At 40.5% G+C, this 16,323-nt stretch overlaps 1 protein-coding gene across 1 annotated transcript in view; it reads left to right on the top strand.

Annotated features, from left to right (window-relative positions):
* Nucleotides 1-53: 53 nt before the first annotated feature.
* Nucleotides 54-16,323, top strand: part of EP400 (E1A binding protein p400) — a 50,438-nt gene continuing 34,168 nt past the window's right edge. The window contains 11 exon segments of the mRNA XM_050906403.1: nt 54-109; nt 2,204-3,556; nt 6,688-6,690; nt 10,558-10,654; nt 11,066-11,173; nt 11,880-12,259; nt 12,511-12,813; nt 13,581-13,766; nt 15,182-15,322; nt 15,430-15,508; nt 15,710-15,762. Coding sequence (XP_050762360.1) covers nt 2,234-3,556; nt 6,688-6,690; nt 10,558-10,654; nt 11,066-11,173; nt 11,880-12,259; nt 12,511-12,813; nt 13,581-13,766; nt 15,182-15,322; nt 15,430-15,508; nt 15,710-15,762 — 2,673 coding nt within the window. The 5' untranslated portion in view covers nt 54-109; nt 2,204-2,233.

Genomic DNA, 16,323 nt, shown 5'->3' with positions numbered 1-16,323 from the left:
GGAGGCGCGGTTTGTCTCCTGCCGGCGCTGGTAGCGGCTGCCGCTCCGGCCGCCCCCCGCCCCCGCTTCCTGTGAGGAGCGAATGGAAAGTCTGGCCCCGGCGCCCGCGGTAAGTGGGGCCCGCCGGGCTCGGAGGGCCGCGGGGGGCGGCCGGGCCCCGCTCCTCCCCGCCTTACCCCGCTCGCCAGCCCCGCAGGCCTCGGGCCCGAGGCCCGGCGGCACCGGTCCTGGCGGTGGGGGCGGCCGCGGAGGAACGGGCCTTCCCCGCGCCGCCGCACGGCGCTGGGGCGGCGGAGGGGGGGGGGGGGAAGAGTGCGCCGTGCCCGGGGGCGGGCAGGGCCGGCCAGGGCCGGCCGTGTCCCGCCGCGGGGTGGGGAGCGGCGGCGGCGCTTCCCGGGGCGCTGCCCCTGCGGGGGGGCGCCCGCGCGGGCCTCGGCGGGGGAAGCCCCGCGCCAACTTCAGGCGCCGGCCCGCGGCGGGGCTGGGCGCTCGCCGTGGGCCCGGCCCGCCGTCCGGGCCGTTTGCATAGTTCGGTTTTCGCACACAAAAGGCGATCCCTTCTCCCCGGGCGGGCAGAGGCCGGCAGCGCGCTGGTGACGCTTCCTTATCAGCGTGTAATTAATTAAGTGTTTTCACTTGGGCCGTAAATGTTAGCGAGGTATAGATAATTAAAATAATAAGACCTTGTTACTAGTGATAGGTGATATCATTTGAATCTTAATTATTTGGTATCAGTGCTATGAAGGAGTCACAATACCACGAAGTATTGCAGTATTATTAAATCTTTTGGAAAAGATGCCTGTAAGGAGCGGAATTTTTTTTTCCTTCCCGCCCTGCTGAGGGATCTCCCTCAGGTTTGAGCTCCGAGGAGCGGGAGGGACGCAACCTGCCCAGAACTGTGTTTTAGTCCCCGTGCAGGCTACGCTCCGTGGTACCTGCCTGGCATGTGAGATCTTGTACTCTCAAGCAGCCACTTTTCTCTTCTGCAGCCTCCTGTCGCTAGCACGCGTGTGACAGCACTGCTCTGCTTCCTCACCTTCCCGGGAAGCCGACTCTTTCCCGAGGGCAAGGAAGGGAATATCTCCATCCCCAGGGCTTGAGCAGATTGCTGCAGATAGCCCAGGACAGGAGAGCGGAAGAGTTGTGTTGTATTTCCCTGCCTGAGCAACAGACGACGAGCGGGGCAGTCAGTCAGCCGCTGCATCGCGTCCCTTTCCAGTAGTGCTGCGGTGTTGATGTGCTGCTGCTGCTGCTGCCTGTTGCCACTTGTAACCAACTTGGAGTTAGGAGCAAAGATGAATGGCAGCACACTTGTATGTGTGTTTGGCCTGAAATACCGAAAATGAAACTGTTGTTTTCAAAATATGAGAGAGATTTTGAAAAAAAAACAGGTTTCATTTTTCTTTTGCTGCTACTGCTATGTGATACCCAGCACTGAATCTACCTGTCAGTGCAGGTCGGTGGAATTTTTGTTTCTCAATGACTGAAATACAAAACCAGAATATTTTTGGATTTCTGGATAGCTTGGCTCAATAAACGACATTTTAAATGAAATGCAGATTTGGATTAACTTTCATCTCTTTAGGGGTTAGTGTTCTGAAGGAAAGAGAAGGCAGAGTTAAGTATCAAGTACAATACGTTTTCGAACATCTAGATGATTTGGTAGGGAGATTTTTCGTGGCGCATTTTGTCTTCAGTAGCTAGAACAATAAAGTTGAATAGTCTGTATCTGTTTTTATTATATTTTTAGTTATTGTTGAAGAAATGTACCGTACATGTTAAGTAACTGTTGTGTTTTCAAGAACATCGTATTAAATGTTAAAAGCACTGAAACATTGGCAATAAGGAACATAAAAAAGAGTAGATACTTTTGATATCGGAGACTTGATTCTTGAAGTTCCACAGAAAGGGAAAAAGTATTTTTTTTAAAATTATTTGAAGTCATTCTAACTAGCTAAGGGGAACGTATCATTTGTAAAACTATTCAATAGCACTTTGTTAGCTAGAGAAATGTATGAGGGATTTAAGTGACCTTTTGTGGTGCTGAGGGTTTTGGCTGAGGATGTAAAACATTTTAAGTAACTGCAAAGACAGGATAACCGAGTGCTTACTATAAGGTAGTCTTTCGAATAGTAACTAAGTAGTTTCAGTTGCAGAAATATTTTTACCTTCCCTGAATTTCTGTTTTTGTGTATTTCTTTAGAGTATACTTTAAAAACCTAGAACAGTGAGAATGCACCATGGTAATGGTCCTCAGAATGCCCAGCGCCAGCTCCAGAGGTCCAGGTCCTTCACAGGCAGCGAGGGAGAAGAGCAACAGGCAAATTTACCCCAGTCCCCTGCAGCTTCTTTTGCACCTTCTGCAAGTCCATCTGCACCCCAGTCCCCCAGTTACCAAATACAGCAATTTATAATGAGTCGAAGTCCAGTAGCTGGGCAGAATGTGAACATCACGCTGCAAAATGTTGGACCGGTGGCTTCAGGAAACCAGCAGATAACGCTTACCCCATTGCCAATTCCAAACCCAACGTCACCGAGTTTTCAGTTCAGTCCTCAGCAGAGGCGGTTTGAGCATGGATCCCCATCGTACATTCAAGTTACTTCACCGCTGCCTCAGCAAGTTCAGTCTCAAAGCCCTACACAGCCTAACCCTGTGCCAGTGCAAACGTTACCAAATGTTCGGGCAGGCACTCCAGGCCCTGGCTTGGGTATGTGCAGCCAGAGCCCTACTAGAGGATTTGTAGATGCTAGCGTGCTTGTGAGACAAATCAGCTTGAGTCCTTCAAACGGTGGACACTTTGTGTATCAAGAAGGACCGGGAATTGCACAAATTGCTCAAGGAGCTGCTGCACAAGTACAACTTCCATCTTCTGGGACAACTGCTACGGTAAGGGAACGCAGGCTTTCACAACCTCATTCGCAGTCTGGTGGCACCATTCATCATCTCGGTCCTCAAAGTCCTGTAGCTAGCGGAGCAAATATGCAATCTTTGACTAGCCCGGGCCATATTACGACGACCAGCTTGCCACCCCAAATCAGCAATATTATCCAAGGGCAACTTATGCAACAGCAGCAGCAAGTGCTTCAAGGGCAGCAGCTGGGTAGACCCATTGGATATGACAGGACTTCTGGTGGATTGATTGCAGGAGTTGGAGGACCTAGTGCATTTGGAATGACATCACCGCCTCCTCCCACAAGTCCTTCACGGGCCACTGTACCACAGGGGATGTCGAGTCTTCCTCTTACTCCTACAGTTAATACGACAGTGAAAAAACAACCCAAAAAATTGGAGGAGATTCCTCCTGCCAACCAAGAGACTGCTCAAATGAGAAAACAATGTTTGGATCATCACCACAAGCAGATGGAAATTCTTAAGGAAACTTTTAAGGAATGTTTGATTGAACTGTTTTTCCTGCAACATCTTCAAGGGAATATGATGGACTTTTTAGCTTTTAAGAAGAAACATTGTGTTCCACTGCAAGCATACCTGAGGCAAAATGACTTGGATCTGGAGGAGGAAGAAGAGGAAGAACAATCTGAGGTCATCAATGATGAGGTAAGAAATCTGTTTGTTAACGTTTTGGAATAAAAATGTAGATGAAGTTGTGGCACCTGGATTGTGAAGTATTAGAGAATGGGACAGTACCTGAAAAATCATTTTTACTTGATGAAGTACGGCAATTTTTCTTTAAATAGTTGGTCTGAGAGAATGCAGTTCTGCTAGGTAGTGTGATTTGACAGGTTGGTTTGAGCGTGCCGTTAGATGTATATATTTAAAAGAAAAGAATAGAGAGGTGAAAGGAGCTTTCATTGTCCTAGTTAGTATGTAAGCCAGCACACAAATGAAGATGGCATTGGTGTGGAAGCTGTTTTAAGCTATCAGAATGAATACGAATAGGAATCATAGATTAAATTTCACTTACTAGACTTACACAAACCAAAAAAAAAAGAGCAAAAAGTCTTATAAGAGGTTAACCTTTATTTGACTCATGTGACTTCTAACCATAGATGTTACTGAAGTTCAGTGTTGCTGTGGCCAACAAAAAAACTGAATTAATCTGATTACTCAGAGACAACATGTGAATCATAATCTATATGGGTCCATAGTAATGAATCAGGTTACTTAGGCTGTCTTAGAGCTCTGTGCATGTATTGCTGTCTAAATGATTAAACAAATAACACTTACAGACTGGACATGAACAAGTTAACTTTGTTATTTACGCAAAGCTTTAAAATTACTAACTAACTTGAATTCACTGTTTATTAATGGCAAAGGACTTGAAATAAGCTTGCCACAGACAGATGCCGTGCAACTTTTCCTGCATGTTTGTACCCATTCGTGTAGCGCTCTACCTGCAGCACCCCGTGGGTGCTGGAGCAGTGTCTGTCTTGTGCAGAGCCTACATGCAAGCCTACATGGCAAGTCGTTGCAACAGGGTAGATATAACTGATGCCACTGCATCACTCGGCACTCATAAATACCTTTTAAAATTTGTAAAAATATGTATGGGTATATAGTTTCCAGTTTGTAAAGAACCAAACCAAACCAAACCTGTTATGTAAAGAAACTCATACTGCTTTGAAATACCTGTTAGAAATGAGTGTCTTCAGTGAAAATTGATGACTCTCTTAGGAGTGAATCATTAGCGATCATATCTTCAGTTGGAATTTGTGGGAAATTTTAACAGTGTAACAGCTGAAGTTTAATTTGTTCATTGCTTTGTGGTCTAAACTTCTTGACTAGGAAAAATATATTTCTGCTTGTGATAGTTGTTGATAATTTTGAAGGAATAATTTCTTTCTATATATAGTAGTATAAAAGCTAGCCTGTTACTGTAATTTATTGACAATGGATATTCAATATTTTTTTTTACACCTGGTTTGTATTTTGTCAAATTGTTTAGGTGTTCTTGTTGGGTTGCGTGTTTATCAGCTGAAATACCAGGTGTTTTTAACTACAGTACGCACATTTTGAGAGATCTTTAGCGGGTGTAAATTGTATAGGTTCATTGAAGTCAGTGGCACTACTACAATTTACATCAGTTGAGGCTCTACCCCTCGGTCTTTCGGGTTTGGAGTTTGCTGTACTTCACTGCCTTCTTGTGATGGATCGTCTTTTGTTTGTGAAAGCCGCTTGTCCGTTTAACTGGTGGAGAATTTTGCAAAGTGCAACAGCAAAAGTCTTTACGTGTTTTCAAATGATGAATCCTTTTGAAAGATTAAGACATCTTTTGAGTATGTTCTTTCTTTGTATTTTTTTGTCTTCTTCTTTTATTTCCCCCTCCCCCCTCTTTATCACTTTCTGCTAAAGCAACGCACTTCATCCCTTGCCTGGAAAGGTTGATCACTTTTGGGAATTCAAGGGGAGAGCGAATGGTGGCTGTGCTCATTGCTTAAATAAATGTTGGAGCTCTCTTAAGTTCAAACTGTCTGTCATGCTAATTTGTTGTCTGTTAGGAGCAGCAATCATTAAATTTAAAACACACTTTTATGTTAACTGGATTTAAGAAAAGGTTTCCAGTGACGAGAAGTCACTATAAATAGTCAAGGCTGTACTCTGTTCTGCTATTAAAAGTGAGACAGAACTTTTCAAAAACAGCCTGCGCTCTAACCAAGCTGCACTGATGGCAGTTTAGTTATAATCCCCTCTTCAGTGAGGTACCATCAGTACAAAATAAGTGTGTTGAACAGTTCAAGAAACAAAAAAAAAGAAAAACTCTTAAAAAGAAAATGATTCTCCCTTTTTTTTTTTTTTCCCAAAATATTTCTCTCAGGTAAAGGTTGTGACAGGAAAGGATGGGCAGACTGGTACTCCTGTCGCTATAGCAACCCAGCTTCCTCCAAATGTTTCTGCTGCTTTTTCATCCCAGCAGCAACCATTTCAGGTACTTTTCAATGGTTCTAAAATGTAGTTTCATCCCAGATTTTTTTTCTTCATTCAGATTTGATATTTCTTAGATGAATTAGAATTTTCCCAAGAGCCCATCCCTTATCATCTGAACAAAACAAAAAAAACTTTGCAATCTTCAAATGCATCAGTATTAATGAAGCCTTGAGGAAGTTAATCTTTGTCTCCAGGTTGCTGGCTTATTTCATTAACTTTCAGCTTGAATGTTTTCACTTTGGTTTGTTTGTCTTTTGTTTCCCTAATGCATTTGGTTCATTTGTGCATTCTGCATAGTGATGATATGGATTCTTTTGTCTGTGGCATTGTAATTGTGGATTTCTTCTAAATTTCTTTTCTTTTTTCCCTTATCTATTAAGGTTTTGAGTATGGCTACAGAAGGTTTTGGATTTGCCTTCCTTGAAATGTTTTAAACAACAATAATAACCCTCTGACACAATTTTTTTAAATAACTAACTGCTTTCCATTAGCTCTACCATAAATGTTGGGAAGAGGAGACTGAAGTGCTTATTTCTATTATATAAGTCCTTTTTTACAGATTTTTTTTTTTTTTTTTTCATGAGGGAATACTGAACAAAGTAAAGAGATAAATGTGATAATCAGTTAAAATTTTTGTGGATCAGTGATGATGCAACTTTTAAATTCAGGCTAGTATGGGTTTATGCAGCTACCTTCAACTCTGTGTTACCCAGACACCATTGCTTATATACCCTGAGAAGTAATACACCCTAATTCCTCTGCAACTAATATATTTACCTTTTAGCTCAATTATATATGCTTAGCAGGTGTTACAGGGTGAATTACTCTGCTGTACCATGGAAGCTGCACAGTCTGTACTGCCTTCATCTAGGCTGTGGAAAATGGAGAGTTAAATAAAATGTAAAATGGGTTGTATTCCTGTGTATAATAAATGGGATGTTCACTGTGATATTTTACAAATGAGTTGCATAGTAAAGGGGCTTGCAGTGAGAGCTCTTCGTTATGGCCAATACTGACATGTCTTGGAAGTCTCCTTAGGTAGTCAGGCTTCATCTAAGCTGTTTAAAATGTGTAACATTATACCAGGTTATTTGTTATAGTGATTAGGGTTATCATCAATCTATAGCTACAGCAGTGATGAAGTACTTTTGAAAGTAATATACCATTTCAGACCGGTTTCAGGGAAACTAGCAGGTACATGCTAAAAACGTACAAAACTCTCTGTGTAATTGTGAAAATACCTTTTAGCACAAACTGTTAACAGAAAAGTATAATCTCTTTCCATCAGTCTTTCTCTTTGTAACTGTTTATAAAGAAATAACGTGTCCTGATCAGCAGCATCATTCAAATTTGAGTGTGTAAGTGCAGCACTCAGAATGATTATTGTGGGCGTGCTGCATAATCGTGACCTCCGGAGAACTACATTATTTTAATTAAAGTTAGGACAGTTTTAGTCTAATATTAGTGGTACGTGACTGCAGTTTATAAAGACATAACATCTTTGCTCTTTGAAGTGTCTGGCCTCAATTACGTGGTGATAATGCAGACAGCTGGGAGGCATACTCTTAAGAAAATGTCAGTCAAAAATCCTAAAGTAGAGATGCAACCTGAAACTGTGAGTATGCGATCATCCAGAGTAAGGGTGCAGGTGAAATAAATGGCATTTGAAGCAGAGTTTGGAGAACATACTTGCTTAAACTGATGTCCCAGAAAGCATTTGATGCAAACAGGACATAAGCTGAATTTGTTAATTAATTCAGTAGCATTGTACCAAATAAGTTTTTGTGACGTATTTTGGAAGTTCTATAAATGCCTAAGTGTATGATGCTCTGCCAGACACTGGCTGTTGGACTTGAAATATGCTGCATGTCTGCCTTGTGAGAAGACAAACATTGGAAAACTTAATCCATATTAAGTGTGAGATGGCAGTGAACCATGACCATTAGGGATGAGTATGAGTCAGAGATTCTTAAAACCAAAATTCACATCTTAATCACAGAATCACAGAATGGTTGGGTTGGAAGGGACCTTAAAGATCATCTAGTTCCCACCCCCCTGCCATGGGCAGGGACACCTTCCACTAGTCCAGGTTGCTCAAAGCCCCATCCAGCCTGGCCTTGAACACTTCCAGGGAGGGGGCATCCACCACCTCTCTGGGCAACCTGTTCCAGTGCCTCACCACCCTCACAGTAAAGAACTTCCTCCTCACATCTAACCTTAAATCTACCCTCTTTCAGTTTAAAGCCATTAGCCCTTGTCCTATCACTACATGCCCTTGTAAAAAGTCCCTCTCCGGCTTTCTTGTAGGCCCCCTTTAGGTACTGGAAGGCTGCTATAAGGTCTCCCCGGAGCCTTCTCTTCTCCAGGCTGAACAACCCCGACTCTCTCAGCCTGTCTTCATAGGAGAGGTGCTCCAGCCCTCTGATCATCTTTGTGGCCCTGCTCTGGACTCACTCCAACAGGTCCATGTCCTTCTTATGTTGGGGGCCCCTGAGCTGAACGCAGTACTCCAGGCGAGGTCTCACGAGAGCAGAGTAGAGGGGGAGAATCCCCTCCCTCGACCTGCTGGTCACGCTTCCTTTGATGCAGCCCAGGATATCGTTGGCTTTCTGGGCTGCAAACGCACATTGCCGGGTCATGTTGAGCTTCTCGTCAGCCAGCACCCCCAAGTCCTTCTCAGGGCTGCTCTCAATCTGTTTCACCCAGCCTGTATTTGTGCTTGGGATTGCCCCGACCCACGTGCAGGACCTATAGGCTATGGCTGTATTGCTGGAGTGGCCACAAATGCCCTCACAGCAGTAAAGAGATTGAATGTTATTAATTCATAGCTATTGATAGACTCTGAGTGGCATGAGATATATTCAGCTCAAAAAGGAGTGTTTGAAACCCAGTCATTTTAGGTAACGTTGGCTATGTTTATTAATACTGTTCGATGAAGCATTGAAAATGCAGGGTTGTGACCACTAGGGTTTATTTCAATATAGACGTGCTTACTTGCTTAGGCTTAATTTACATTGGTAGAATTTCTGTTAAAAATCAGAGAAGAAAAGAGTTGTGAATAAACTAGAAGATTCTTGTGGGAAATTGCTGTCTTTGGTATGTTGTCATAATAAATTTTCAGAACATTTGCAAGCCCTTACTGTACATTGATATGGCAAAGGCTCTCACCATCAGGAAATTACACTTAGAGAACATGAGTGCTAAATTAACTCATTTTCTAGGACACAGAGGCTGCCATACGTAAAGTCCGTGTTTGTATTTTCTGATAGAATCTCTTAAGACCTTTCTTGGGATAGCCTTTATTTTTCTCATATTAAGTTTCATAGTAGAAAATTGGGTATAGCATGGCTAAATATTGAGGAGAATTTAAAAATATGACTTGGAAACTCACTGAAAGGGATTGGGCTTGCACAAACACTGACGGACATTAGTAAGTACTTACCAGTAGTGCTGAGGGCCCAAAGAGCATGGAAATCATCATATACCCAAACTTGTTTGCTTCAGTAATCCTGTACGTGAGTCTGCCATCTGAGTTTGGTTCTGAAAGGATTATCTAGGAAATGTTCTCTGTCATTGTTGCCAGTACTAAATGTAGTAATTTTAAAATAAAGTTTTAATGCACTGTGTAATCTTACTGAATCTAAACTCCAACTTGCTGAATCAAACCCCGGTGATTTCGTTTGCATCTCAATATCAACAGTGCTCTTCCAGGCTTGTTAATTCATAGCTGTGATATGTTTATCCTCAGACAAAATGTCTAGTAATTTCTGATGAGCTCTGATGTCACATTGGCCTTATGGCAATATTGTGTTTCTCCTCATCGAGTTTCTTCATGGTGCTCATTTTGCCAGCTGTGCAAACAAGTGCAAGTCTAGCATCTGGAAAACTGGAATTGGAACGTGTGTAACTTGGCTGAGATTCTTTTATTTCCTCTTCTGAGTCTTAGCAGTTTTTCCTGAAATATTTCAAGGCTAACTCTCATGGAGCTCTGTCCTGAGAGTGACAGTGGTGGAAACTCAAGTAAGCTTAAACTGTCTTCAGAATGAGAGTTAATTTGTGTGTTACTGGTGTTTCAGACAGAGTGAAAAGGATTAGCTTTCACAAATGTATTGACTCTCATTTCTTACTTTTGTGTCTTGTTAGTTATGGTACAGTTTATGCATAAATTCTCTTTCCTCATCTGATTTCCCTTCTAATTAATCCTGTAATGAAGTCACAATGTTTAATTTTTGTCATGTCAGCTTTTTATTGCAGCTATATACTACATGAATGTGTCATTTTGACTTCATTGCAGCATTATGCAAATGATGAAGGGTAATACACTAATGGAAATTTCCATTTATTAAAAAAGAAAAAATATTGGGCAAATTTATTTTTTACATATCCCGTTTTCCTGGGTTTGGTATCACTTGTTAAAAAATGTAGACGTGTATTATATATAACCAACTTCATCAGTTTAGTTACTGTTTTAAAATTTAAACTCAACAAAGAGTATCTGTGCATTATGGACATCTAAAACTTCGTAGCAGATATTGAATGAGTCTTGTTTTCTTCATTGTACGACTGTTCTAAAGGATTTGTTCTGTGCTGGCATCTTTAGATCCATTTGTAAATTAGATCTTCGTGTTAGACTATCTACAGAACTTTTGTGATTTGTTTTCTTTTTCCAATAGCAAACGCATACAGGGACTCCAGTAACGGGAACTGTGAACACCATAGAAATTGAAGCTTTTAAGAGACAGCAGGCACTTGCACCAGCAGGTATGTTCCGCTGACAGAATTTCACTTTGGTTCTTTTCTTTTTCTTCCAAACAGTTAATGGAGCCCACTGTTCTGTAACTCTTGAAATACAGTTTTGCCTCACCTTGGGAATTGCCAGATCCTTAGGACTATCTATTGTGAATGGTGCTGTGTGAAGAGTGCACTCCACTCACAATATATAGGACTGGATTTGACAGGCATGGAGACATTGTTAGGTTGATTGTTCTGGCTGAGAAGATTGGAGATGGCCAACTTGAAGTTAGAGGGACTCTGCCCTTGGAGCATGTTCTTCATAAATGCTACACATGTATAGTAGTCGTAGCTTTCTGAGCTGATGTTGGAATCATGTGTAGTAGTTTGCTTTGTAAAATTGAACCCATTCCATTATACCATGCCATAAATGGAATTTGAATATCACAGATTCGTCTAAGAGACCACGAATTGAAGTGGGCCGTCATGGGATGGTTTTTCAGCACCCGGGTGTGGCTTCAGGAGTTCCTCTTCAACAGCTAATGCCAACGGCACAAGGTACTGTGTCACCACATGCCAATTGCACATTAATTTAACAAGGAGATGTTAGTGATGGGACTAGAAACTTGGGCTTCCAGCCTTCCAAGATCCTAGTCCCACCACACACTTCTCCATGTAAATTAATACTTGGTATGCAATGCCTGGTTTGTTTAAGGAGCTGAGTGACGGGCTCCAAAGGTGCATGTGGGCATGGAAATACGTCACAGGTGCTGATGCAAAATGGTTAATCTGAGAATTCTGGAACTGAGCCAATGATTTATGAAAAGGAAACCTCCTAATTTGCAACATCATGACAAATTTTTATTCATTAGTCATGCCAAGCTTTAGAATATGTGTTAGAGTGAATGTGTTAAGAACTGAATATTATTTAGACTTGATGCTGTTATTTTAGGTTAAAATCCATTAGCTCACCAGTCCTTTTTTTTTTTTGTTAAGTATAAGAACTTCAGAAGACATATAATGACATGGTTTTTTTATAGTCACTGCGCTCCAAATTTTAGTTGCAGTCCTGTGCATGAAATACTTTGTTGTTTATTGTAATGGTGATTTATTTTGTGATTGTGATGTGGTATTTTCAAGTGATGGTGTCTTGTGGCAAAGTAAGTAACAAATTAGTCTATTTGCATTTGATTTCCTCTTTATATCAGTAAAGAGCATTGGACATTTTAATTTCATCTGTGCTGTGTTTCCTCTTGCTTTGTAGGTGGAATGCCTCCCACTCCTCAAACTGTACAGCTGACTGGACAGAAACAGAGTCAACAACAGTATGACCCATCTAAAGGCCCTCCTGTGCAGAACGCAGCAAGTCTGCATACACCGCCGCCACAGCTGCCAGGGAGACTGCAACCTGCGAATGTCCCCATGACGTCTCTCCCAGCTGCGCTGCAGCTTTCACAGCAGCAACCACAGATAGTGGAATCTCCAGTTCAGCCTCAGATTCAGGTGAAGATCCAGCCTCAAAGTGTACCCCTGACTTCCGCTCCACTTCCAGCACCACTTCAACAGCAGGTGCCACCAGCAATCCATGTGCAAGGACAGACACCAAACCAAGTGTCACAGCCACAAGCTACAATACAGCAACAGGTATGTGAACTTTATTGGGATGAAAATATGTTCGTTTCAATGCGCAGTAAAATCTAAGAACATTATCTTCCTGAAAAGATATGAAAAATGTTAATGTTTTTTAATTCCACTGGCCACTTAAATCCTTTCCTTATAAAAATGCAGGTGTACATTTTTTATTAAATTAAAGTCCACATTATGTTCTGCTGTAGTGTAGACTTAGGCAATATTGAATCCTAAGCTCACCTCTAACAAATGTGTTTCTTGGGCAGACTGTGACTCTGACACGACCATCTGCAGATCCTGCTCAGACTTCTCAGCGTCTTACGGCAAATACACTACCACCTACCTCATCCGTTGTGCCAGCAACTATCTCAGGCACAACACCGCCTTCTACGTATCCAGTACAAACAAACAGGACCTCTCCAGCAACTAACAAGTCCCTCTCTCCTATTGCATCAAAACCCCCAGGCTTAGCAGTAGCAGCAGCACCTAAAACACAAAGTCCAGCTCAGAATGCAGCAGTATTACCACAGGACAACTCTCAAGACAAGCTTGCTGAGCAAGTAAAGCTGGTAAGAGTTTTTGGTTTTCCCCGAAACTTATGAACAGTTAACACACAGATAACAACTGCCATGAGCGATGTGTTTGAGTTATGAAAATGGGCTATTTTTCAGGGGGGTGGGGTGTTTGTGTTGTTTTTGTTTGGTTTTTTTTTTTTAGTCTGCTTTACATACTGACTTTTGCTGTTATGGGCACTCAGAGAAGTTGAAGAAGACTTACTGGTCTTAATACTGTTGCGTTCTTTCTATTATATTGATTCTATCTACTCATTCAAGGTGACTGCAACCTTACTTATTTTTATAGCTAACTGGAGGTGTTGTTTTGCTTAGTTAACAGGAACATCATAGACAACTTGTTTTTTCACAAAATCAAGCAGTATTAATAACAAAGATAAATATATCTTCTGTGGATAAATACATCTGCAATTTCAATTTATGGAAAAAAAAAAAGGATTATTTCCGTGCAGTTTGCATGTTTTGTAATTTGTTTTTTTGTGCTGCCTAGTGAACCTTTTTTATCCTGTTATTTAACAAAGTACCTCTTGTAATACAGGTTGAAGTACTGTGATTCTCTTTACGTATAAGTTGAATTTAGTCCAGTAATTTTTTCATTAATGCAGTGTTCAGACTTGATTTTTGTAATGCATGTGTCATGCTATTACACCTTATTTTGCTGTCAATTGTTTTGATGAAGTGGGAGCAATTATTATTTTTCCATTTGGCTACTATTTTAGGTGCATTCTGCAGCTTCATTGTAACTGTATGTACTTCTTTTTAAGGAAAATCAAATCCATCAGCGAATAGCAGAACTGAGAAAGGAAGGTTTATGGTCCCTGAGGCGACTGCCTAAACTCCAAGAGGCTCCAAGACCAAAATCTCACTGGGATTATTTGCTGGAAGAAATGCAGTGGATGGCAACTGATTTTGCCCAAGAGAGAAAGTGGAAGATGGCAACTGCTAAGAAGGTACTTGAAAAACATCTTTTGACTCAGAACAATCGATCTTGCTATCGCTCAGCTTGGTAGCAAAGCTATTTAAACGATCTTTTTCCTCAGATAAAAGTGATGGGAATATAAGGCACCAATTTTTAACTTAAATGAGAAGCCATGTTGTCAGCTTTGGATATTCTAGCATTTGAAACAGACTAGGTAATTGTATTGATTGTGGTTGCAAATAATAGTTTTGGATTTTGTGGATTTTATTCCTCTGGCAATCAAATAGCTTGTTTAGGGGACCCAGTCAGTACGTTGATTGTGTCGTATTTAAAAAGTACAGCTATCGTGCCTGTCTCACAAATCAGTTATTCCCTCTCAGTGAAGAGTAAATATTGAATTTTGTAAATAACTTCCATTGAGTGTGGTTGTCTGTCTAATTATTCTTTCTTAATCTCAGAAAAAGATGAAGGAGAAACCATGGAGTTCTAAGGACAGCAGTGGAAACATGGTAGAGAACTGTTTCCATAGGGGAAGAGAGCAGCACAGTAGGAATAATTAAGTCAGTGATGGAATGAAAATTGGGGTGGTATGAGATGAAATATGTAAAATCTGTTTATTTACAATAAGCAAGAGTTTTCTATGGATTCTAGCAATGTTGCATCTTCTTTTGATACATTTATGACCAGTCTGTGGTAATGAAGAGAGCAACTGAAGGTCTTTAGTTTAAATTGCCATGTTGTTTTCTATTGTGTATTCTGGAATGATGGAAACTCAGAACTCTCTTCCTTATAAGCAAAGTATTGAAATACGTGTATAATTTTGTAAAATGAAGATCTGCATTTTGAATATAAGTTAAATCTGGATTTGAAGCACTTATTCCATTTGTGGCCAATGGTAGGTTTTCAAGAATAGGAGAAACAGGAAGGGCAAATATGAAATGATCCTTCCCCTGGCAGTATGCTTCAGACTTCTGGAAGTCAATGTTTTAGGGACCTCCTGAGCTAAAGGTTGCAATCAAGTCAGTCTTTAACAGCCATTGACTGATCTTTCACTCATGTATGTACACTCTTTTTGAACTCATTTTACCTTTGGTTTCTGACATTTTGTGGTGTGATTTCTATGACTTCATATGTGCTGTCTGAAAAAAAGTTTTCTTTTGTGTGTTTGCTGCTAATTTCAGTAGAGTTTCTTCTAATTTTTGTATTGAGAGTAGTGAATTTAGAGTTTCCTACTTGATTGCTTAGTTATAGTTCTTGTATTTTCTTTTTTCCTTTGAGTTTCATGTCTGTTGTTTTACTGGCATAATAAGAATTAGAAATATTGGAGGTAAGTGCTACGTGTGTAAAGCTATGGTCAACATCTAGCTGATAACCACTGTAATCTTAAGAAACACAATGATACATATTTTGAGGTAACCTAATTCAGTATCTCTCATGGTATTTTAGATGGTAAGAACTGTGGCTCGTTATCATGAAGAAAAGAAACTTAATGAAGAGCGAGCTAAAAGGGAAGAACAAAACAAACTAAGGCGAATTGCTGCATCAATTGCTAGAGAAATAGAATACTTCTGGTCTAACATTGAACAGGTAAAATACCAACTTACTAATACTTGTGCAAGTCGTACTGTTTTTTTCATCTTCAGTAATTTGTTTATAAAATGTAAGTGCTTTATTAGACTTGATTTACATTTCAGGTTGTTGAAATAAAACTGCAAATTGAATTTCAAGAGAAAAGAAAAAAAGCTTTGAATTTAAAGAGAATTTCAAGGAAAGGTAATTGTATTCCATTTCACAAGAAATCCACTATGAATTCTGATGCTATTGTTTTACATAATTTCACTCAGTGGAGTTTAATCTTGTTGGTGATAGGATTGTGAGATGCTAATAATAGGTTGTGAACAGATCTGAACTATGAGTTACAGGGTTTTTTTATGTAAGTGACTAATGCATACATCAAGTATAATAATTTTCCAGGTAAGGATACAAAACCTGCAGAAGACCTTTTATTGGAAAAAGAAAGTGAAATGGTAAGTCTTTCTGTTTCTTAAAAAAGCCATCAAATTAGCTTAAATATGACTACCTGTGTGAAAAAGTTTTGGTGAACGTTAAATGTTTTCCTTAAATACACGGTGATGATAAGCAGATTTCTGTGTAGTTACTGACAATTGAACATATAGTCATAAGCACAAATATCATTTTTTCTGGTTATAAACCACAGCTTTTAATGGGAAGTGGATTGCGGTTGATACATGTATCTTAAAGGAAGAATTCATATTTACTCAGTAGCTTTGAATCATTCATTCTAAGATTGCAAGACCAAAAAAATGTACAAATTAATTGCCAGACTTCGTTTTGGGCAGGAGTTTCATCTACTGTAACCAGGGGTAAACTTTGTGGGGTGTGAAAGCAGGTTTTCAGCTGTTCAACGGTGATTTATCTACTGAGAGATGTAGATATATGTTACAGAATGGATCAAACTGAATGAAACTTAAATATCTTTTACCCTAGATGAAATGTGTGCTAGGACTCCTTGGCTACATGTGTGCAATTGGAAAAAAATGGACGAGGGATTGTTCTGAGGCCCTGAG

This window comes from Gymnogyps californianus, chromosome 16, assembly GCF_018139145.2.
Source record: "Gymnogyps californianus isolate 813 chromosome 16, ASM1813914v2, whole genome shotgun sequence".
NCBI classification, from domain to species: Eukaryota; Metazoa; Chordata; class Aves; order Accipitriformes; family Cathartidae; genus Gymnogyps; species Gymnogyps californianus.
The sequence above is the reverse complement of the archived record's forward strand: the minus strand, read 5'-3'. Positions and strand labels throughout refer to the sequence as shown.